The following is a 23,513-nucleotide window of genomic DNA, read 5'->3' as shown; positions in this document are numbered from 1 at the left end:
AGACTTCAGCAACATCTGTGCAACATTTATTCCAGAAATATTCTGAGGATGTCACTAAAAAAGAGTAAGTGCTCTGTTACTTCACCTAATTGAACACCTTACAGAAGTCACCAGGAGGAAAGGAGTGCTTGGTCATAGGCAACTTGGTCTGCAGGAAGAACGGGAGGACATGATGCCTGGCAAAACAACCCCAGCTATTGCAGGAGAGAGGGACAAGAGGGCAAGGAAGGCAACATAGTGTCCCTCTTCACTGGAGGTGCAGGACATCCCCAAGTTCTAACTCTCAGACAGGCTAGTCTTAATAGCACTGTGCCCATTTGGTGCCTATTTTTACCTTTTGGTCAAAATAACCCTCTGTGAATAATCCTCTATGAACCTGTGAGTCTAATTATTCTTTCTGCTGATGTCAATTCAGTCTTTTGACTCCTACAGGTTCAATAATTCCTCCTAACCAGTTTCTTCTCCTGATGATAATACAAGCCTTTGCTATTTAAACAAAAATGAAACAAAGTCAAGAATTCAAAAATAGAAAAGAGAAATGCCAATTATTATTGATTTTTGATTTTTCAAAGTGAGTGTCGATGGTGAAACTTGTGCTCAATATATCTGATATACAAAAAGAGAGGTAACAAAAGATCCAACAATACTTACCTTCATTCTATGGAACCATTCTACCAAACCACTAATAAAGCTCAACTCGTGGAAAGACAGAGACTCAAACTGTGGTCAATTTTGTGAAAAGCTCTTGGAAATTCCTTACCCATTCTTTAAGGCAATGTCCAATCTCCAGGAGATCAGGAATATCCATAACACATTGCTATGCTTACTTAAGCTAAGCCCTCAATCTAGTATCTTCCATTTTCCATTTTAGAAACCTAGGGCTGTACAGGACCAGGAACAACCACCTGTATCCACTAGTCTTGTGCAAAAGGTCAAAGACTTCTTATCTCAGTTTACCTCAGATATCCCTCAATATCCCTATTTACCAAAAATGTATCCATCATCATCTTAAACTTTATAATGTCTTCCCCTTTCACTGCCTTTCTGGTCACCTGTTACACACATTTACCATCCTCAGCAGGAAGTTATATTTGTGAGTGCAATTTGCAGACACACTGCATCTCTTCCCTGCCTAAAGAAAAATGGCCCACTTACATAGCAGCCTATTGGGATTTCGTTTTTTCTGATAGAGGGGAGAGTTCTACATAAAGGCTACAGTTTCATATCACTTTTTTTATTGAAGAATCTAGTTTTTTATTTGTTTTTCAATGTAGTATGTACCAATTACTATAAAAAATGAACGACTCAGAATCATTCAAAAATATTAATCAATGCTACATAGGTTTGATTTTTGTAAAAACATTTTGCTCATATTTAAAATGTAGAAAATGGGATAAATAGTGTAAGATTTGATCTCTCTTGTATTCTTTAATTTTTCCCTCATGAGAATGTTGATTTCTCATTAGGATTTAGTTCCATACATGTTAGCCACCCTTATTTCATTTATTCAAGTTGTCTGATATAGCTCTAGACAATGAGCACTGAGCAACCATTTGACCAAGGATTGGGTAGCAATCACTAATGGCTAACCTGTACCTGTCCACAAACATTGTCTCCTCCACCTCCCCCCAATCCACACACTTCCAACAGTGATCACTGAATATTGATCAGGAGTTGAAACTCCTTCTTCCTTCTATGACCTGGGCACTAAGGACAGTTTTGACAACCTACAACCAGCCCAGTGAGATTAGCTTTCAGCATAATAATAATAAAAGTGCATGGGCATACAAATCATGTTAGAATTATGATTGGGTTAATTTAGAGAGAGTGCCTTTGCCATTAAATCACAAGTAAGTATTAAAATCCTTTATATGTGACCAAATTGCTTGGTTCTATTTAAAATGTGCATTTCAGGAGGTGTTTGCTAACCGAACAGGGTTGACAAAACACCCTTCTTTTGAAATAAAAGTTTGTTCCTTATAATCATTTTATGTAAATGTCACCTGGCATTCGGTAAGATTAACGACCTCAGTCGAAAGCTGCACTATCCATTATGTAACCGTCCATATTTCATTTCTCTTTCCTTAGTTGAAAGTCAAACACCCACAGGAAGAAATCTGAAAGACACCACATGTTTTGAAATGACTGAGGGTGGTGGACGGTGGTGGGCACTGACTCAATGGGGGCCCTTATGAGAGGTTCAGGGGTAGACACAGGGAATGTTCGCCAGCAATTTGCAATGCAGAAGCGATGCAGGTAGCCGGTCATTGATGTAGCTTCACATCTGAAGTCTGCCGACATTGCAAACACGGCCGGCTCATGGTTTCATTGACGTCAGCGGACAGGAGCTGAAGAGAGAGGGGCGGGAAGGGGGAACACGTTACGGAACGGGAGACTTTTTCTTCAGATAGAAATAATTATAAATTCGGAACTGACTGCGCAAAATTGTCGAGAGTACCCACCAAACGTAATATATTCCTGACAGGCTAAACAGATGTGTTTTCCTATCAGCCTGGTATTGACCTAACGATTTGTAACGTTTGGCATGAAGGCAGAGAATCATAAATGTGAACAACAGTTTGACGAACTATTTCAAGGCTCTTGGGGTCTGACTCGGGCTGTAAATCAGCATTGCAGGTCGTTAGCAGCGAGTCAATGCGCAGACTCGAATCATGCAGACAAGCCGCCCATTGAAAACAACCGAGAACCGACAGCAGACCAAACAGAACAAAAGGTTGATTCCTAAAATACTGTTTATTTTAATCCAATTTATCCTTTGCAAAAAGGTTGGTAATGTTGCTTACAGTAATAGGTAACCATATCAAAATAAATCGATCTCAGCAGATAAATAGGCTATCAGATATTTGACAGTGCAGGAAATGGCAATATTTTAAAAAAAATCACTCGATTGATAAAGTGCAATTTAAATGATGGGTGAGGAGGAAGGAAACATTTGCCCCAATAAACCTGTTCGGATAGTTTCCAAATCATTGGCAAATACTGTCTGAATTGAAGTGCTGACTGACGGAGCCTTCATTAAGATATTGGCAGAAGTGCTTTTTATAATTGTTCCTACTCCGGGACCGACAGGATTCCAAAGTGTACGGTAACTCCTGGGAAAGGATCTACTTCGATTTACCTGACTGTTTCAGGGTAGTAACCAAACGCTATTAAATTTGATTTACTTTTTTGTGGCATTTGATTAATTGCTAAAAGCTGCCATTTTGACTGGATTTTATTCTCTTACCCAGCCTCCCCTACCCCACCCCCAAAGGCAGCGACTAGTTAACAAGGGGGTTTCGCCAATACGGCGAAATTATAACTCACAATTTGAGGTATTGGTACCTGTACGAAAAAAATAGAGCTATATTCCGAATAAACATCATGTGAAAGGAGCCACAGTAAAGGGCCAAAATATGCTTTGACTTAAAACGGTGCTGCCGCAGAATAACACGTGTATCGTTCACTGCAGCTGTTCACATCACGTCCAGGGATCAATTTGGCAAATATAATAAATCATTCTGACACGCTCACGATGTCCTGCCCAATAGTATACAATATTTGTATTGGTTTTAAAAGGTTAAATCCGCAGTATAGAATTGAAAGCACAATTCAGTCACAGTTTAAATGCCGTCAGAACGTCAACTCATAATAAATGATAGATATAGATTAATGTTTCATAGATTGTCAGATGGATAGATGTTACATAAATAAATCATTTTATTATCACAATAGACTAGATAGATAGATCTTTAAAGACGTTTAGAACACTGGACTCTATTCCAGTAGCTTAAAGTGCATTACATATGAATAGTGCTCTAAACTGGAGGAAAGTTGCCACTGGCGCTCCTGTGGAACTCGCGATGCCCAAATTGATCCTTGCAAAATCCCATCAAACACCTGCCATTTCCAGAACTTCGCCCGGGTCTCTTAAGTTCCACATTTTTTGGAAAAATAGCACTTTTCCCCCACACCGGGTTCCTTTTCTATGTATTTATACGCGTACCAAATTCACTTTTGTCCCGTAACCATTAATACGCTGCAGCTTTAATTGCGTGTTATGGAGTTTATGATCATGATTCTACGGAAAACCGCTGGGGGCGCAAATACTGTTACTTTACCTGATGTGTGAAAAAAAAGCTGCTCTCAAAAAGTACGCTTTCCCGCAATGAAAATGTTTTAAATAGCGGGCAATGTGTTTTTTTTAAAATAAATTTTCAGTAAAAAAATAAAAATTACAAATAATAATTGTTTTAAAAATAAAATCCCACAAAACAGAAGACACTATACGTCGCTGGACGATCTTGGTCTAAATGAAAAATTAGATGGGATACAACCACAGCAAGCCACCCAGAGCGACTTCTGGATATCAGGGTTCCGGTATGCATAAATGATAGGGTTAATGACTGAATTGCAAGTCGCTGGTAGGACGGTGACATAGGTGTAGATCAGCGGGTAACTGGAGTCTGCAATCAAACAGTAGATTGCAAAAGGGATCCAGCAAGCAGCGAAGGTGCCCAGGATGACAGATAAAGTCGAGATCCCTTTCCTGGTCGAGGTGTTGGAGGTGGCCACGAAATGGTACTGCACGGCGATCTGCTGGGCGTGCCTGAAAGCGATTTTGCAGATTTGAACGTAGAGTTGTAACATTAGGGCGAATATCAGCAGAAATGACACCGAGAGGACGGCGGCGTTGTTTTTGGTGATGGGTTTGACCACGCTGCAGGACGACTCATCCTCCAAGCAGTTCCAGCCCACGATGGGCAGTGATCCCAGAGTGATGCATGTGACCCATATAGCCAGGAGCATCAGGTAGGTGAAGGTGGTGGTTCTCTCTGTGTGGTATGTTAGGGCGTTATAGAGGGACAAATAACGGTCCATCGTGATGGCCAGCAGATTGCAGACTGAAGCCGAGAAGGAGGCTATCAGGAGCGCAGCCGAGACCAGCCGAGCGGCTTCGAAGTTCAGCAAGTAGAGAAAAATGAAATTGAGGATCAAGCCCATTCCTCCGAGGAGATCAGCTAAAGCCAAGCTCCCGATCAGGATGAACATTGGAGTCCTGAGGGTCGGCGTGTAGAAGATCACGGCCACCACGATAGCATTCTCGCAAGAGATAACAGTCCCCACCACACAGAGGGCGATGTCCCAGGGATTGACTGCCCCCGTGGGTAGGTCGGAGGTTGCGATCGAGGAGTTGCTGTTGTCCGAGGAGAGCCAGTTGAGGGACTGCTTTGAGCTGTTCCGGGCCTGATCATTCATAACTGGAGGCATGGAAAGCATAATCTGAGGGGAGGAGAGAAAAAAAAAGCGTATGGTTCAAAAACAAAGAGACAAACCATTCCAAAAACACGCTTTTGCAAAGAATCGAGCCTGCGGTGCAGCGGGTTAGGTATTAAGTGGCAAACATTTGTTGACAGTTTTCCCACATCAGGCAATGTTCGTTTAAAAGAATTCACAATGATTAACAACTGGCTGCTGTAAATGGTGCGAACTCCTTATAATTACTCACTGCAGTAGCAATGAGGTAGAGCCCCAACAGTGTGTAGTAAACATGATTCTGTGTATGGTGGGAAAGAGGACTAAAATAACGAAATCATCCTAGTTTAACTAAATGGCCGCATTTACAAGTGCAGATTTAATCTACAATTTGAAAAGCAGATATAGATTTTGAAATCCAGAGAGCAAAAATCAAGTCAACAAATTAATTGCCTCCCACATAGTTTATACAGATATTGCACTATTGTAAGGATGGTATCTCACTAAAGCATAGCTAGATGTATATACGGCCCATCACAAATACATAATAACTGTACGATACTTCATTTTTAAGAGAAAGCTGATACGGTTTGCTAACATCTATACCGTAAAGCGTTCAATCTTAAATCACAACACTAATGTCCTTGTCTTAATGTAACCTTAGAATGGAAATCGAATTAATAGACTTTTGTAATGAAATCTAATGCTATATCGTTGGAAATGTTATACTTCTCCCTCTATGTAGCATCCCAAGGGTTACACAATATTAATAACAATGTAACAAGGGCACTGACTGGACTAAGCCTTACCGGCTCTTGTGCTCCTTCCTCGGTGCTGGCAGACTGGGCTTTAGTCCGATGTAAGAATCTTTACTTCGGGGTTGCAGGTTTATTTGGTGGCTGACATTGCTAATCAAACACTAGATTTGGTGAATGGAATGCGGTTAATGCGATGCCCCGAAGAGGTGGTGATAAATCTCAGCTCTGACGTCAAAAATGTTCACTTACTGTGTTCAGCATCCTTACTGAATCACAGGCTGTGTGATGCGAATATCAAACAGATCACACACACACACATCAGTAACAGCCGGGCTTCATTCACAAGATTCTTAACCAGACGCCCATCCTCTGCAGACACCTCCCAAGGTCATTGAAACCAGCCAGGTACCAAATACATCATCTCCAGGAATAGCTCCCACACAGAATACAGGGGGAACCAATTCACACCCATTATCGTTCCTGTTTTCTGTCTGCTTTCTTTTACATACATACTTGAAAACATAGGGTGCTGCACGGAATTCGACAGTACGCTTTAAAGGGACATGTTTACCAAGCTCATTCGGAGTCTATTACTGCGAACGGGTGTTTTTTTTAAAACGTAATAGAATATTTACAAGTTATCAAACTCGGACGTTCAATGAGAGGGGTAAAATGCTATTATCGTTCACGGATGAAACCAGACCACTTTTCCTTGCGGTTTAACCCTAGTTTAGGATCCAGCTCACCCGTGCCCTTTTTTTGTAATGTGTAGGGAGCCCTTCTCCCACCGTGCTTCTGGTAGGGGACCGATTCGACTAGAACCACCACACTACAACCTCGGAGCCCGTGCCCCTCGTATTGTTACAGAACAGAGACAAGCAACGTATTAAATAAAGCGAGAAAATGCCGAGCTAGTCTAACTGAATAGGGTACCTTCAAACAATCTGAATAACCCACACTCAATCATCACAATTAATGTCTATAAGATTGAGCATTACATATAAATTCTCCAGAAAGCGAAGCCACTCACCCCTGAAGACAAGCATTTTCTCAGTGCAAATTTATTTTTAGACACAGGATACATAGGCTTCTAGTTAAAGGGAAAGGTCAGAAACGTCCCTGATCAGGCATTATGTACAGTTAAAGCATCATAGACAAATGAGATAGTATGGGACTATTAGTTTAGAAGGTAAGGTTAAACCTTTGTTGTGATCATTTTATCCACCTTTGTGTCAATCAGAAGTCGATATCGTATTCGAGAGAAGGCCCGAGTGCATTGTGAATGCTGATCAAAGCTCGTTAGCTGATAAGGTTCAGTAAGAGAGGAGCAGGTTTACAAAAAAATAACCCATGAGCGTTTCCCGCGACCAGGATGATGCAATTTAATTGACTTCGTTAAAAAAAAAACTGATGATGTTGAAAAAGAAATAAACATCTGGACAGAAAGAAGTGGGAGAAGCGCTGAAACTATTTAAAGGATGAGCCTCCTGTCAGAGTGGACAGCATGTATGAATAGGCAGTGCTTGTTTTCATTACTTTAATTATCCCAATACAGTAGCAGATTATTATAAATGCTGCTTGCAATTTCCTCCATTGGCTAAGAATTGTCAAATCAACTGATTTAAAGAACTAGCAGATATTAAAGTATCTCTGATCAATTAAATTACTGCTGAAATGTTACATTATCGACAAATCTTTCACATGCACCATACTTTTACCTTTGTTCTTTACTTGTTTTTCGATCATTTCCGAAATCATTAAACTCACACTTTGTTTTCATTGAAGCAAAATTCTAACAGTTTCTAATTTGCTATGTCCCTTTAATAATTTCTCCTATTTGCTTCTCTTATTCCATTTCTTTTTCTGACTTTTCTGCGTCTTTTCATTCCTATTTGTTTTATCTTTGAAACTCACTTCTATTCCCAGTTACTTCACTTTTCATCGCCACCTGTTTTATCAAACCCCCACCCCCACTGTTTTTCTCGGGTTTTCTTGCTGATTCCTATTCTGTTGTTTTTGGCTCCATGCCTCATTTCATTTTTGTTTATTCTGTTACGTTTATTCTGCATTTTAATTCCAATTCATGTTTTCCTTAACCCGCCTTTCTCATTCCTTTTTCTTTTCTCATTGTTTCTGCTTATTTTATTCCTCCCCCTGCATTCCGTCTTTCTCTCCTTTAGTCCCAACCTTGTTTTTCTTTGCTTTCCTCACATTTCTCTTGACGCTTTTTTTGCTTTTCTCTTCTCTATCCTTTTCTTTCTTACTTCTTCTTCTGTTTTGCTCTGCTTTGCTTATTTATAACTTTATCTTTGCTGTCGGTCTTAATTCCTAAGAGATACTTTATTGAACCCACACTAATATTCACTGTGCATTCTGTATCAAAAATCTTTGACGTCATCTACAATACACAAAACTGCATATTTCTCTCTCTAAGTGTTAACAGTATTTTTTCTGATTCAGTAGTTTTCAGCAAAGCTGTGCCATAGCTGAGTCAGTGACAGAATATGAGAATTCATGTAGTCATATAAGCACTGTTATATATAAGATTCTTCTGCTTCAAAAAAGACTCAGTATTTTTTGTCAATTCATTTCAAACTTGCTTTAACATTATCGTTTTTTGAGAAAATTTTGATTTTGTCTGACATTACTCATTATTTTTGCTGTGTCCCTTTATTCCATTGACTTACATGGCAGGCTGCCTTTACTCTGAAAATATTATTTTGTCAGAGTCCAAAGTTCATGAGTATTCCTCTGTCTATTAGGAGCACTAACTCGAGTGTGAATCCCAGTGTTTTGTCAGGAACGCATAATTGCTTGCCCTGTTTTCTGTTAGGTGACATAGAAAAGGTAGAGCTGGAGCACCACTTCAAGGTAACCCGGATAGAACTAGGCATGGCTAAATACTGGTACTACATCTGGTCATAAAAAAAAGCGTGATAAGGAAAGTTAAGTGGAAGGAAACGAGCAAAGAAAGGGAAATAGAAAGGTACTGTAAAACAGATCGGCTAAAGTTGGAGGCACTTGTCCCTTTCGTATTTGTATTTCTAATATGTCACTCAACATAAATGAGTAAAAATCAAAAGTGCGAATTGACAATAAAATTAGGGAGAAAGCAGCAGGAACAAAAGTCATTAGGATATGCAAGATGCCATCTAGGTAAAATAGAAAAATAAGTGAGGTAAATTAAGAGTGTGCAGAGTCTCCCTTAATTGCAACATCGGGAAGTATGGAAAAGTGTGTATGGCATATAAGCAGCTGTTATCAGGAGGCAGAAACCCAAAAGAAGCAGAAAACTAAAGACGTCACTTAAAGCCTAATGGTAGCATTTGAGTGATTAGAGTTGTAAGACCTCTCTCAGCCAGAAAGGGAGTGAGAATCACTGCTTCCACATACTGTTTGATCAGGTCGTAACTGACTTGGGAGTAATTGATAAGAATAAAAAACTGCGGATGCTGGAAATCCAAAACAAAAACAGAATTACCTGGAAAAACTCAGCAGGTCTGGCAGCATCGGCGGAGAAGAAAAGAGTTGATGTTTCGAGTCCTCATGACCCTTCAGCAGAACTGGGTGAATCCAAGGAGAGGGGTCAATTGTAAGCTGGTTTAAGATGGGGGGGAGGGAGGGTGGGGGGTGTTGGGTGGGGGGAGAGAAGTGGAGGAGGGTGGTGTGGTTGTAGGGACAAGCAAGCAGTAATAGGAGCAGATAATCAAAAGATGTCACAGACAAAAGAACAAAAGAACACAGAGGTGTTGAAGTTGGTAATATTATCTAAATGAATGTGGTAATTAAGAATAAGTAGGGCACTCAAGGTATAGCTCTAGTGGGGGTGGGGGGGCATAAAAGATTTAAAAATAATGGAAATAGGTGGGAAAAGAAAAATCTATATAAATTATTGGAAAAAACAAAAGGAAAGGGGAAGAAACAGAAAAGGGGTGGGGATGGAGGAGGAAGTTCAAGATCTAAAGTTGTTGAATTCAATATTCAGTCTGGAAGGCTGTAAAGTGCCTAGTCAGAAGATGAGGTGCTGTTCCTCCAGTTTGCGTTGGGCTTCACTGGAACAATGCAGCAAGCCAAGGACAGACATGTGGGCAAGAGAGCAGGGTGGAGTGTTAAAATGGCAAGCGACAGGGAGGTTTGGGTCATTCTTGCAGACAGACCGCAGGTGTTCTGCAAAGCGGTCGCCCAGTTTACATTTGGTCTCTCCAATGTAGAGGAAACTGCATTGGGAGCAACGAATGCAGTAGACTAAGTTGGGGGAAATGCAAGTGAAATGCTGCTTCACTTGAAAGGAGTGTTTGGGCCCTTGGACAGTGAGGAGAGAGGAAGTGAAGGGGCAGGTGTTGCATCTTTTGTGTGGGCATGGGGAGGTGCCATAGGTGGGGGTTGAGGAGTAGGGAGTGATGGAGGAGTGAACCAGGGTGCCCCGGAGGGAACAATCCCTACGGAATGCCGACAGGGGGCTGAAGGGAAGATGTGTTTGGTGGTGGCATCATGCTGGAGTTGGCGGAAATGGCGGAGGATGATCCTTTGAATGTGAAGGCTGGTGGGGTGATAAGTGAGGACAAGGGGGACCCTATCATCCTATCATGTTTCTGGGAAGGAGGAGAAGGTGTGAGGGCGGATGCGTGGGAGATGGGCCGGACATGGTTGAGGGCCCTGTCAACGACCGTGTGTGGAAAACCTCGGTTAAGGAAGAAGGAGGACATGTCAGAGGAACTGTTTTTGAAGGTAGCATCATCAGAACAGATGCGATGGAGGCGAAGGAACTGAGAGAATGGGATGGAGTCCTTACAGGAAGGGCGGCGTGAGCGTCAACTCGCAGACACTTCCTCCTACCTCTCCCTGGACCATGAACCCACCACTGAACATCAATCCATTGTTTCCAGGACTGTCACTGACCTCATCTCCTCTGGAGATCTTCCTCCCACTTCTTCCAACCTGATAGTCACCCAACCTCGGACGGCCCGCTCCTACCTCCTACCCAAAATCCACAAACAGAACAGTCCCGGTAGACCGATCGTGTCAGCTTGCTCCTGCCCCACGGAACTCATTTCTCATTATCTTGACTCCCTTCTCTCTCCCCTTGTACAGTCCCTTCCCACCTGCATCCGTGATTCCTCTGACACCTTACGTCACATCAACAATTTCCAGTTCCCTGGCCCCAACCGCTTCCTCTTCACCATGGACGTCCAATCCCTCTACACCTCCATCCCCCACCAGGATGGTCTGAGGGCCCTTAGCTTCTTCCTCGAACAGAGGCCTGAGCAATCCCCATCCACCACTACTCTCCTCCGTCTGGCTGAACTTGTTCTCACACTGAACAATTTCTCCTTCAACTCCTCTCACTTCCTCCAAATAAAAGGTGTGGCTATGGGTACCTGCATGGGCCCCAGCTATGCCTGTCTCTTTATGGGGTATGTGGAACATTCCTTGTTCCAGTCCTACTCCGGCCCCCTTCCACAACTCTTTCTCCGGTACATCGATGATTACTTCGGTGCTGCTTCATGCACTTGTCGGGACTTGAAAAAACTTATTAATATTGCTTCCAATCTCCACCCCTCCATCATTTTCACGTGGTCCATCTCTGACACTTCCCTTCCCTTCCTTGACCTCTCTGTCTCAATCTCTGGTGATAGACTGTCCACCAATATCAATTACAAGCCTACCTACTCCCATGGCTATCTCGACTACAGCTCCTCACACCCCGCTTCCTATAAGGATTCCATCCCATTCTCTCAGTTCCTTCACCTCCGTCGCATCTGTTCTAATGATGCTACCTTCAAAAACAGTTCCTCTGACATGTCCTCCTTCTTCCTTAACCGAGGTTTTCCACCCACGGTTGTTGACAGGGCCCTCAACCGTGTCCGGCCCATCTCCCGCGCATCCGCCCTCACACCTTCTCCTCCTTCCCAGAAACATGATAGGATGATAGGGTCCCCCTTGTCCTCATTTATCACCCCACCAGCCTCCGCATTTAAAGGATCATCCTCCGCCATTTCCGCCAACTCCAGCATGATGCCACCACCAAATACATCTTCCCTTCACTCCCCCCCCCTCCACCCTGGCGGCATTCCATAGGGATAGTTCTCCCCAGGACACCCTGGTCCACTCCTCCATCACCCCCTACTCCTCAACCCCCTCCTATGGCACCACCCCATGCCCACACAAAAGATGCAACACCTGCCCCTTCACTTCCTCTCTCCTCACCGTCCAAGGGCCCAAACACTCCTTTCAAGTGAAGCAGCATTTCACTTGCATTTCCCCCAACTTAGTCTACTGCATTCGTTGCTCCCAATGCAGTTTCCTCTACATTGGAGAGACCAAACATAAACTGAGCGACCGCATTGCAGAACACCTGTGGTCTGTCTGCAAGAATGACCCAAACCTCCCCGTCGCTTGCCATTTTAACACTCCACCCTGCTCTCTTGCCCACATGTCTATCCTTGGCTTGCTGCATTGTTCCAGTGAAGTCCAACGCAAACTGGAGGAACAGCACCCCATCTTCCGGCTAGGCACTTTACAGCTTTCTGGACTGAATATTGAATTCAACAACTTTAGATCTTGAACTTCCTCCTCCATCCCACCCCTTTTCAGTTTCTTCCCTCTTCCTTTTGTTTTTTCCAATAACTTATATTAGATTTTTCTTTTCCCACCTATTTCCATTATTTTTAAATCATTTATGCCCCCCCACCCCTACTAGAGCTATACCTTGAGTGACCTACCATCCATTCTTAATTAGCACATTCATTTAGATAATATTACCAACTTCAACACCTCTGTGTTCTTTAGTTCTTTTGTCTATGGCATCTTTTGATTATCTGCTCCTATCACTGCTTGCTTGTCCTTATAATCACACCAACCCCCTCCAGTTCTCTCCCCCAACCCAACACCACCGCACTCCCCCCCCCCCCCCCCCCCCCCACCCCCCCAACCACCACCACCACCACCTTAAACCAGCTTATATTTCACCCCTCTCCTTGGATTCACCCAGTTCTGCTGAAGTGTCATGAGGACTCGAAACATCAACTCTTTTCTTCTCCGCCGATGCTGCCAGACCTGCTGTGTTTTTCCAGGTAATTCTGTTTTTGTTTGGGCGTAATTGATGCTGACAAAGGGTGGTTAAATATGAAAATGTCCCAGAACTAGTAACCCTAACCTTGTTAAATATTAAAAATAAGAATGCAAATACTTCTTTTAATTACAATTTTCAGTTGAATAATTTGAGTGAGTATAGAATTAATCCTATGTTAAATATATGGCCAAAAGCCAGGGAAAATATTCTCAGTGATACCTCTACAATAGTTTTAAAAGAAAAAAATTGAGATAAAAAGTCCCTGTAATTTGTGACTGACTCACCAAATATAATGACTGGTTGGAAGAATCCTATCTGTGCATTACCATGTCACTGACCATTTGTACTAGGGGGGGAGTTATCCTGGTCATCAACAACAACAACTTGTACTTATAGAGCACCTTTAACATAAAATGCCCAAGGTATTGTGCAGGAGCATTATGGAAAAAAAATTGACAAAGGGCCACATAAAGAGGTATGATGCCAGATAGCTAAAAGCTTGGTCAAAGAAAAAGGAGCATCTTAAAGGAGGAAAGGGAGGTAGAGAGTGAGAGAAATATAGGGAAGGAGAGGGATAAAGAGTTCAGGTCTTAGGCAGTTGAATCCGTGGTGTTATGATCCAAGCTGAGACTGGATAACCCTGATCCCAGAGTGGAACCCAGCTTAACAGATACTAACTTTTATTTTTGTTTGTTTAGATACATGAAGAGTAGCTACTGAACAGAGGCATAGGAGTCAGTTGATGAACTTCCAGCAAAAGAATAAAACATTTATTCAACAAGAAAGGATGAACTATATTACAATACTCCTTCACCCACAACTATACCTTTACAAATGTATACAGATTTGTAAGGATAACACAGGTTACAAAAGCTATCTTATACTCTAATGATCACAGTAAGTAAACAGTCCATGTAGCCCTATGGCACCCTGTGGCCAGACACACCACACTCTGAAATCAATTGATAGATGCCACCTCAAACAGATGCTATGGATCTCTCTTCAGCTCCCTGCAGACGCTTGTTACACCATGAGCCAACCAATCTCACTGAATTCTGTCCTTCACATGAGGGTTTCCAATCTCCATTCTCCAGGACCTTGCCTTCAAATCTTCTCCCAAATTTTTTGCTCAGATGCCTTCCACAAGGGTTCACCTCCAGGGTTTCAAACTCTCCTTCTGATGTTCCTCTTCCCTGGGTCACCACATGCACTCAAGCTGTCTTCCATGCACTGTCTCTCATCAATTCAGCCTTAACAGCACACCACTGCTTCACATGCACATAGGAAAGGGTCACAGACCTTCAGTTGTCTCTTTGAAGCTTATTGCAAGCTGTTCTCACTTTAAGTCTGAAGGTTGAAGCCTTTGTCTCTGTCCCTCACTCTTAACTTCACTTAACAGGACATTTTCTCAGGTTCCTGCCCTTCCTTTAGCTAGACGGTCTTCTTTGGACTTTCTCTTCTTCCACTCCTCTGGACATTTGGGGTTCTTCTTAGCTTGGGACCTTTTTGTTCTTTTGGGAAATCTGTAGTTCCATTTCCCATTGTCCAGCCTCTCCGGGTCCTAGCTTCAAACTGAACTTAAAACTGCTGTTTCTTTAATTCTGTGTGTATGTCTGTGGGAGGAATCTGCCTATCTGGCCCCCCTGTTGCTAAGCAACAGCACTGCTCTTCCTACTCTTGTGTGTTTACTTTCACTTTATAGGGGTCGTAGACATCTCATTAGAAATGCAAGCAGCCTTTTAAAATGAAGCTAAAACTCCATTTGACCTTTCATAACACACAGATACAGAAATACAAATCAAACTTAAACCTTAAAGCTAAAACTCATCCCAACACCCAGAAACACAATCATAACCTACTTAAGCTATGTATATTTCCTAACACAAGGCTGCTAATAAAAGTGTGATTCAGATCGGGAACTCTTAGGAGGCTGGGATTGAAAGCATACAGAGATCTAGGGGGAGTGCAGGCCTGAAGGATATTATAGAGATATAGAGGTATGAGGTGAAGGAGGGATTTGAAAACAGAAGTGAGAATTTTAAAATCGATATGTTACTTGACCAGGAGCCAATAATGATCAGCAAGCAGAGGGGTAAAGACTGAGCTGGACTTAGTGTGGGTAAGGACATAGGCAACAGTGTTTTGAATGGCCTCAAGTATGCAGAGGCCAGAATGTGGGAAGCTGGCAGAAGAGCATTGGAATAATCAAGCTTAGAGGTAACTGAGGGATGGATGAGGGTTCGAGCAACATATAAACTGAGGCAAGGACAGAGTCATGCACTGCTATGGAGGTGGAAATAGGGTGGCCTTAGTGAGAATGCAGATGTGTGATGGCACGCTCATCTCAGGTTCAAATATAATACCAAAGAACAATGTGGTTCAGCCTCAGACAGTTGACAGGGAGAGAGATATAGTCAGTGGTAAGGGAACTCAATTTGCGACAGGGACTGAAAATAATGGCTTCTGTCTTTCTAATATTTAATTGCAGAAAATTTCTGGATGTCAGACAAGCAGTCCATCAGCATTCATGTGAGTGATTTTAGATGATCTTGCCAAGGGGGAACAAATAGATAAGAAAAAGGAGGGACCAAGGATAGATCCTTGCTGGATACAAAAGATAGTGGCATAGAAGTGAGAAGAGAAGCCTTTGCAGATGATTCTCTGACTTTGAAGGGAAGAATGGAACCAGGCAAGTGCAGTCCCATGCAGCTGAACAATAATAGAAAAGTATTGGAGAAGAATTTTGAGCAAAAACCATGTCAAAAGTTGCATACAGGTCAAAAAAGAGTGAGGTGAGATAGGTTACCTTTGTCATAGTCAACTGGGATGTCATTTGTGATTTTGGTAAGAGCCACTTTGGCATTGGGTGGAAATCTGATTGGAGGGATTCAAAGAAGAAGTTCTGAGAAAGATGGGAAAGGGTTTGGGAAATAGTAACATGTTCAAGGGCTTTGGGAGGCAAGGGGTGTTCAAGATGGGACAGTAATTTGTAAGGACAGAGAAGCCAAGGATTATTATTTTGAGGAGAGGGGCGATGATGGCTGCTTGAAGGAGAGGGGACAGGATCTGAGGAGAGACAACTGTTAATAATGTCAGCTAACATGAGAGCCAGGAAAGGAAGATGAGTGGTCAGTAGTTTATGAGGAATAGGGCCTCATCAACAAGATGAGCTTGGATAGGACATTAGGAGAAATAGGAGAGAAACTAGAGGAAGATGCAAATTCTGGGTTAGGGCAAGGGAGAATCTAAAGGAAGTTAGGTATGGTGGACTAATGGAAGGGAGGGAAGCAGCAAAGCAGATTGCTTCGATCTTAGTAACAGAATAGTCCATGAGCTCATCAAACTTATTGTTGGAGGGGGTAGGGGAGAATGATTTAAGAAGAGGGTTAGTGGTGGAGAAGAAAAGCTGGGTGTTATCTTTGCCTTCCTGGATGATCTTTAAATAGTGGGAAGGTTTTATGGTGGAGAGCGTTGCCCAATAATTCTTTAAGTGGTTGAGCCAGATCCTGGTTCACCAATTGTTCACCAAAGACTTTCAAATCTGTGTCGCTAAAGGAGTAGAGATGAGGGGTATACCTGGGGCAATGATTAATACGGGAAAGAATAATAGTCCTAGTGGAGGCAAGGGCATCAAAGGTGTGAGACGGTGTGATTTAGCAAATTGACAGCTGTTAAGATGGGCTGATGAATTACAGACTAAAGGTGAGATAGTTGGGAATGTGAAAGTGCAGTGGACAGTGACTTGTGAGATTTTTTCCCCAGGGTTGGGCATAGAAGGAAGTGGTGGGGAGGGGGAGGGCGGGGAGGGGGGGGGGGGGCGGTTGCGCAGAGGCATGAATGTGGATGGAGCATGATACAAGGAAATGATCAAAGGTTGCCTTATCAGTGATAGTTACAATCGGGGTGGCAAGACTGCATGAGATGTCAAGAGGAGTGGCCATGTATGCGGTTAGAAGAGTTCACATGGAAGGAGAGATTTGGGGAGGAAGGGAGGGCAGTAAACTCAGTGAGAGAAAAAGAAAAGATGCGATAGAGGTTGAAATCACCAAGGATGATAAGTCACTCACTGCAGAGGCAGAGGAAGGAAAGTACAGAAGATACCTCAGTGAGAAGTTTGGAGTGGTATTTGGATGGATGGTACAGAACAATGATTTCAAATGAGGCATGTGGAGGCTAGAACAAGGTGAGATGTTCAAAGGAAGAAAAGTTGTCAGAGGAGTAGGGAGACAGACCAAACTGTGATTTAGAAATAAGGGCTACACCACTGCTGTAATGGTTCGGTGGGGCAATTGGTGGAAGGTATAATGAGGTGAGGAAGCTTCACAGAATTGTTATGGCACAGAAGGAAACCATTCAGCCCATTGTATCTGCACCAGCTCTCTGACTGAGCAACCCACTTAGTGCCATTCACCTGCCTTGTCCCTGTACGCCTGCACATTCTTCCTTTTCCGATAAACAGTCTAATTCCCTTCTGAATGGCTCGATTGAACCTGCCTCCACCACAATCTCAGGCAGTGCTTTCCAGACCCCACTCCCTGCATGAAAAAGTTTTTCCACATGTCACTTTTGCTTCTTTTACCAATTGCTTTAAATCTGTGCTCTCTCATTCTCAATCCTTTCACAAGTAGGAACAGTTTTCTCCCAATCTACTCTGTCCAAACCCCTCACGATTTTGAATACCTCTATCAAATCTCCTCTCAGCCTTCTCTCCTCCAACCTATCTTCATAACTGAAGTTCCTCATCCCTGGAACTATTGTTGTGAATCTTTACTGCACTCTCTCCAATGCCTTAGCATCATTCCTAAAGTGCGACACCCAGAACTCGATGCAGTACTCCAGCTGAGGCCAAACTAGTGGCTTATACAAGTTCAACATAGCCTCTTTGTCATTTGGTGGTATAGAACCTGAGTATTGCTGGAAAAAGAGACATGCCAAAGCTTTTCATCTTGCACTCATCAGGACACTTCACAAGATTGGCAATATTAAGGGAAAACATCAATTTATACTGTATGAGAAGGGAGTGTTGATTGGTTGGCAAGTGGACTCTGATTGGTAGAGGCATTGCCATGGAGAATACACCAATTGATGCCGAGCATTGTCTGAAATTTAAACCAGGCGGCTTGACCCTGATTGGTCAAGGCATTGCCCTGAGGAATGAGTCAGCAAATGGCTGTCACTTATTTTGTTTAGCTGAAACAGGCACAATGTGTGTACATGTTCTTTCTGTCTGTAAAGAATGGGATCCTGTGTATTAATATATGCAACTTCCTGTACTTGTAAATTTTCCAAACTGTGAGTCCGACTGACAATCTTAAATTGGTTGTCAGTGTAACTCTTAGCACACTGAGGATCATTTAGCAAATATAGTCAATCATGGGATTACATCTAATGTTAGACACTGTGTTTGAGATTTGCGTGATAATGGCTACCCTGATCAGATCATTTCATGCTGCATATCGCACAAGCTCATGAACAGGCTTAAGGCTATCACTTTCGGCCCTGAAGTATGCCCAATCTACCTCAGATTACCCTAGAAGGGCAAGGTATCTCAAAACTTTGAGCAACCGGTGAAGCTAGCTGTTTCATGTTGCTACTATGCAATACGAGTGGTACTCATCACTAACAGGATGCTGCCCACATACCAAAAAGACGTTTTGCCTATCACACAAATGAGTAATGTGGTATATGATTTTCAGTGTCAGTGTGATGCTAGGTATGTAGGCTGCACATGCCAAAGGCTGGCAGAATGTATTAAACAGCATGTCACAACCGCTGTTCACAATGTGCAAGGTACAGACCGTATCCAACCAGCCTGTGCTTGCAAAACACAAGAGCTTTGACATGTCTCTTTTTCAGCAATACCCTCTTTGCTTTGTACTCTATGCCCCTATTAATAAGGTCTAGGATACTGTATGCTTTATTAACTGCTCTCTCTCAACCTGTCCTGCCACCTTCTATGACTTGTGACAAATGACATGTACACCGAGGTTCCTCTGCTCCTGCACCCACTTCAGAGTTGTAACCTTTATTTTATATTGTCCCTCCATGTTCTTCCTGCCAAAATGAATTGAACTTCATCTGCCACCTGTCCTCCCATTCCACCAACTTGTCTATGACCTTTTGAAGTTCTGCACTATCCTGCTCACAGTTCACAATGCTTCGAAGTTTCATATCAGCTGCAAATTTGAAAATTGTACCCTATACATCAAGATCATTAATATATATATCAGGAAAAGAAAGGGGAACTTCACTGCAAACCTTCCTCCAGTCCGAAAAACATCTGTTAACCATTACCCTCTGTTATTCAGCCAATTTTGTATCCATATTGCTACTGTCCTTTTTTTGTATTCATTTTACAGGATGTGGGTATTGCTGGCAAGCCTAGCGTTTATTGCCCATCCCTAATTGCCCTTGAGAAGGTAGTGGTGAGCTGCCTTCTTGAGCTGCTGCGGTCCCTGTGTCCCTGTGGTGTAGGTACACCCAGAGTGCTGTTAGGGAAGGAGTTCCAGGATTTTGACCCAGAACAGTGAAGGAACGGCAATATATCTCCAAGTCAGGATGGTGAGTGGTTTGGAGGAGAAATTCCAGGTAGTGGTGTTCTCATGTATCTGCTGCCCTTGTCCTTCAGATGGTTTTGGTCATGGGTTTGGAAGGTGCTGCCTAAGGAACCTTGGTGAGTTTCTGCAGTGCTCCTTGTAGATGGTACACACTGTTGCTATGGTTCGTCTGTGGTGGAGGGCGTGAATGTTTGTGGAAGGGGTGCCAATCAAGCGGGTTGCTTTGTTCTGGATGGTGTCAAGCTTCTTAAGTGTTGCTGGAACTGCACTCATCCAGACAAGTGGAGTGTATTCTATCACACTCCTGACTTGTGCCTTGTACTTGGTGGACAGGCTTTGGGGAGTCAGGAGATGAGTTACTTGCTGCAGGGTTCCTCTGACCTGCTCTTGTAGCCACAGTATTTACATGGCTAATCCAGTTCAGTTTCTGGTCAATGGTAATATTCAGGATGTTGATGGTGGGGCATTCAGCAATGTAATGCCATGAGCTATAATTTTGCTTTCAAGTCTGTTGTGCAGCACTGTATTAAATGCCTTTTGGAAGTTCATGTACACCACATCAATAGCAATACCCTCTTTAACCCTCTCTGTTACCTCCTTAAAGAACTCCAGCAAGTTAGGGGAAATGAGTCATGTCTCTGTTAAGGCCACAATGTCAATGTCATTGTCCACAATAAGCTCTTGGAAAACCGAGATCCCACCTCCCAGTGCCCTCTAGTGTTGACCCCACTGAAGTTTGTGGGACAGTGGAAGGTCTTGCCATCTTCAATTGGCTATGGGTTCTCCTGCCATTACAGATGCCTTAATCCAAGCTGCCAGAAATTTTGGCACTTGCCTATCATCAGACAGGCCCCCCTATTCGCTGCATAAAATAGATTCTCCTCATGGCCCCTCATTTTTTTGAGTTGGGTGAGGGCCTACCTCACCCAACTCAAAAAGAGAGGAGCCATGAGGAGAATCTATTTTACGTAGCAAGTTGTTATGATGTGGAATTGACTGTATGAAAGGATATATATTCAAACAGTAACATTCAAAATGAAATTTTATAAATACTTGAAAGGAAAATACTTGCAGAGCAAGGATGAAGAGCAGGGAAGTTGGACTAACTTGATAGCTCCTATAAACAGCCGGCACAGGCATGATAGGCTGAATAGCCTAATTCCGTGCTTTGCAATTCTATGATTTAGTGGTTAAATGCTGGGTACAGTTTTGAGCCAGAGGGAGAGCTGGAATTTTTGGCTACAGCAAAATTGATGACAAACGCTACGAGTTAGACTGGTGTGCGTCTAAGCCTCAGATGCGAATTTATGTCAAAATCCCCTGTAAGTGAAAATATCTTTTGAATTATAAATTTTCTTTTAATATCATGGTATGGAAAACACACATCAAATTATTCAGTATATCAGTCATTGAAAATTTATCTGCAACACTTTGCAAGTTTCACGTGATCATAGGAGATCACTGTATTGAATACTGTACTCTATTTTACTTTGTTACGTTTTTACAATTAAATTGATTGCTTGGGTTTAAAAAATTTTACATGAAAATATCTTCTTCAAATACAGGCCAGACAGATAGACGGAGGGGAAAATGTGATTATGGAATCTCTTTATAATACTAAAACTGTCAAATTACCATTGTAATAGTGATTGATTTTATTTTTAGTATTATTCACATCACCTGTTAATCATTATTAAGCATCAGTAGGAATGCTGTTAGAAGAGTTTAGATCAGGTCATTAACCAGCTTCTATCATGAGTTGTGCATTGCATATAATACCACATTATTCATTTAACAAAAGATCAATGTTAATATAAAGCAGGAGGTTCACTGTGACCTGAAGCACATGTCTATGCTTTCTAATTTTTGCAATTAGTCCCCAGTAAGAATAGACACTTAAGAAGTGATTCATAATGTTGAGAGCCGCACCATTGTGGTAAGTGGCAAACAAATCCACACAAATGTTCTGAATAAACACCATTACTGCTACCAGAATGTGGGTGTAAGAATCATTTTTCTAGTAATAAAAGTCTCAGATTGCTGCCCCTACATGTGTATCTGTTATCAATCCATAACATCACGGACTAAAATTCCTGTGATAATACCAGTCAGACTGAGCCTAGCAGCATTCTGTAGTGAGCTCAGTACCAGCTACAAGCGAAGTACCATAAATTCAGCAAATTTACCCTTGACATTTTCACAGTGGGCAGAGATATGATCATATCATAGGATCATAGAATGGCTACAGCACAGAAGGAGACCATTTGGCCCTTCATGTCTGCATTGGCTCTGTGCTAGAACAACGTACCTTTTGCCACTAACCTGTCTTTTCCCCGTAGCCCTGCAAATTTTTCCTTTTCAGATAATGATTTGATTCCCTTTTGAATGCCATGACTTTTTCAGCAAGGAAAATGGCAGAGAGGTGCAAAAATACCAGGATTTTTTGTCATGACATAAATCTCTCACACCATGATTTGCTGGGACTTTTGTGCCATGAAATCAGTGATATAGATGCAGCATTACAACAGTGCTAGACTCCGGGAAATTCTGAGCCAGAATCTCACCATCAATACAACTTCAAACTTTGAAATCATTTAATAGTGGTTATGCTGATTTTAAAATAATATGAGGAGAATCTTATTTTGGTGAAATTGGAATTTGACGATATTACGGGGAGGTGGTTGGCTTGAAGGATTAATGGAGCCTAATGGTGGTGGAGCAATCAACTAACATAATTCAAGTATTCATCCAAGGTGCCTTAGCAATCATTTTATTTCAGCACCATTCACTGGTTCAGGTACTTCACAATGTCAATCGTTGGAAAAGTTTGTTTCTGTCCAGTCTCTCCCACATTGTCCCAAAGGTTATTCAATGGCTAAAGAATTTGGTTATGTAGCATCTGTTTTTCAGATGGCACTATGGGTGTTGTTTTGGCTCCAAAATGGTATCCAAGGCACATGCTGTGAGACCTCTGGTGTGGGCCATGCCAGTTGCCATCTTGGGCAAGGTTTTAATGCGGAGTGTGTGCAGGAAGCATCCAGAATGGATAGATCATGACATCAGTTAGTAAGTAATTCTGATTTGACGCCAGAGCTGCCATTTTGTAGCTTTATGCCCCATCTAACATGTGGTCAGTAGCAGGAAGAACCTTCCCCACCTCCCCCAGCCACCTGTACTATTTAAAGGGATCATAAACTAATTGCTGATTGATTTCTAATGGCCCTTGCTGCAATTTTAGAATTGTCTAATGGTTTGTACTTTTATTTAAAAATTGTTGAAGTTTATAAGGAGTGGTGTGGCAGATGTTGAAAGGCTTGGTTTTCAATTCAATGCTTCTGCACAATACACATTCTCTCAGATATGGGTGCAGTAGTTTGCATCCCTCTTGGACCATGGCATAACAAGGAGAATGAGCAAAGGTGGCACAGAGCAGGACAAGCTGCAGGCAGAGGAGGGAGGAAGGCTTTCAGCAGGAGGCCATATCAACCCAGGGTGTTCAGACAGCCATTCTGCTCATACCTTAACCTCAGAGACGAACAGTGTATCTGATAACTTTGCTTCAATTAGGAGGTGCACATTGAAATGTGCTACCTGTTCCAACCACAACTGCAGGGCAAGGACAGCATTACCAGTGGCTGTGAAGGTTACCATGGTTATAAACATTTATATGTCTGCCTCCTTCCAAGCTGGTGCAGATGAAGTTTGCAACATCTCCTAGTTTGTTGCCCCCAGCTGCGCAAGAGAGGTCACTGATGCTGTCTATGCCTTGAGAGCTAAGTACATTTCCTTCCTTCTGCCAGAGAGAAGCAGATGAAGTGAGCACACAGCTTTGCGAGAATCGCGTGCTTCCCATGGTGCACGACACCACTG

The 23,513-nt window shown here is 42.5% G+C and overlaps 1 protein-coding gene across 1 annotated transcript; it reads right to left on the bottom strand.

The window, feature by feature from the left end:
• Positions 1-4,284: 4,284 nt before the first annotated feature.
• On the bottom strand, positions 4,285-23,294 carry LOC121282480 (G-protein coupled receptor 12-like). Its single transcript, XM_041196183.1, has 2 exons — positions 23,163-23,294; positions 4,285-5,283 (listed from the first exon to the last, which is right to left on the bottom strand). The coding sequence occupies exons 1-2, from the start codon at positions 23,292-23,294 to the stop codon at positions 4,285-4,287; spliced, it is 1,131 nt and encodes a 376-aa protein (XP_041052117.1).
• Between the last annotated feature and the right edge of the window lie 219 nt (positions 23,295-23,513).

Source organism: Carcharodon carcharias, chromosome 9 (genome assembly GCF_017639515.1).
Source record: "Carcharodon carcharias isolate sCarCar2 chromosome 9, sCarCar2.pri, whole genome shotgun sequence".
Taxonomy (NCBI): domain Eukaryota; kingdom Metazoa; phylum Chordata; class Chondrichthyes; order Lamniformes; family Lamnidae; genus Carcharodon; species Carcharodon carcharias.
Note: the sequence above shows the minus strand (reverse complement) of the source record. Positions and strands in the feature narration are given on the sequence as shown.

Excerpts from the sequence above, each read along its gene's own strand:
- LOC121282480 (XM_041196183.1), bottom strand. The coding sequence starts at position 23,294 with ATGGTAACCTTCACAGCCACTGGTAATGCTGTCCTTGCCCTGCAGTTG. Across the intron at positions 5,284-23,162 it reads TGTTCGTCTCTGAGGTTAAG|ATTATGCTTTCCATGCCTCC; the intron begins GTATGAGCAGAA and ends TCCTCCCCTCAG.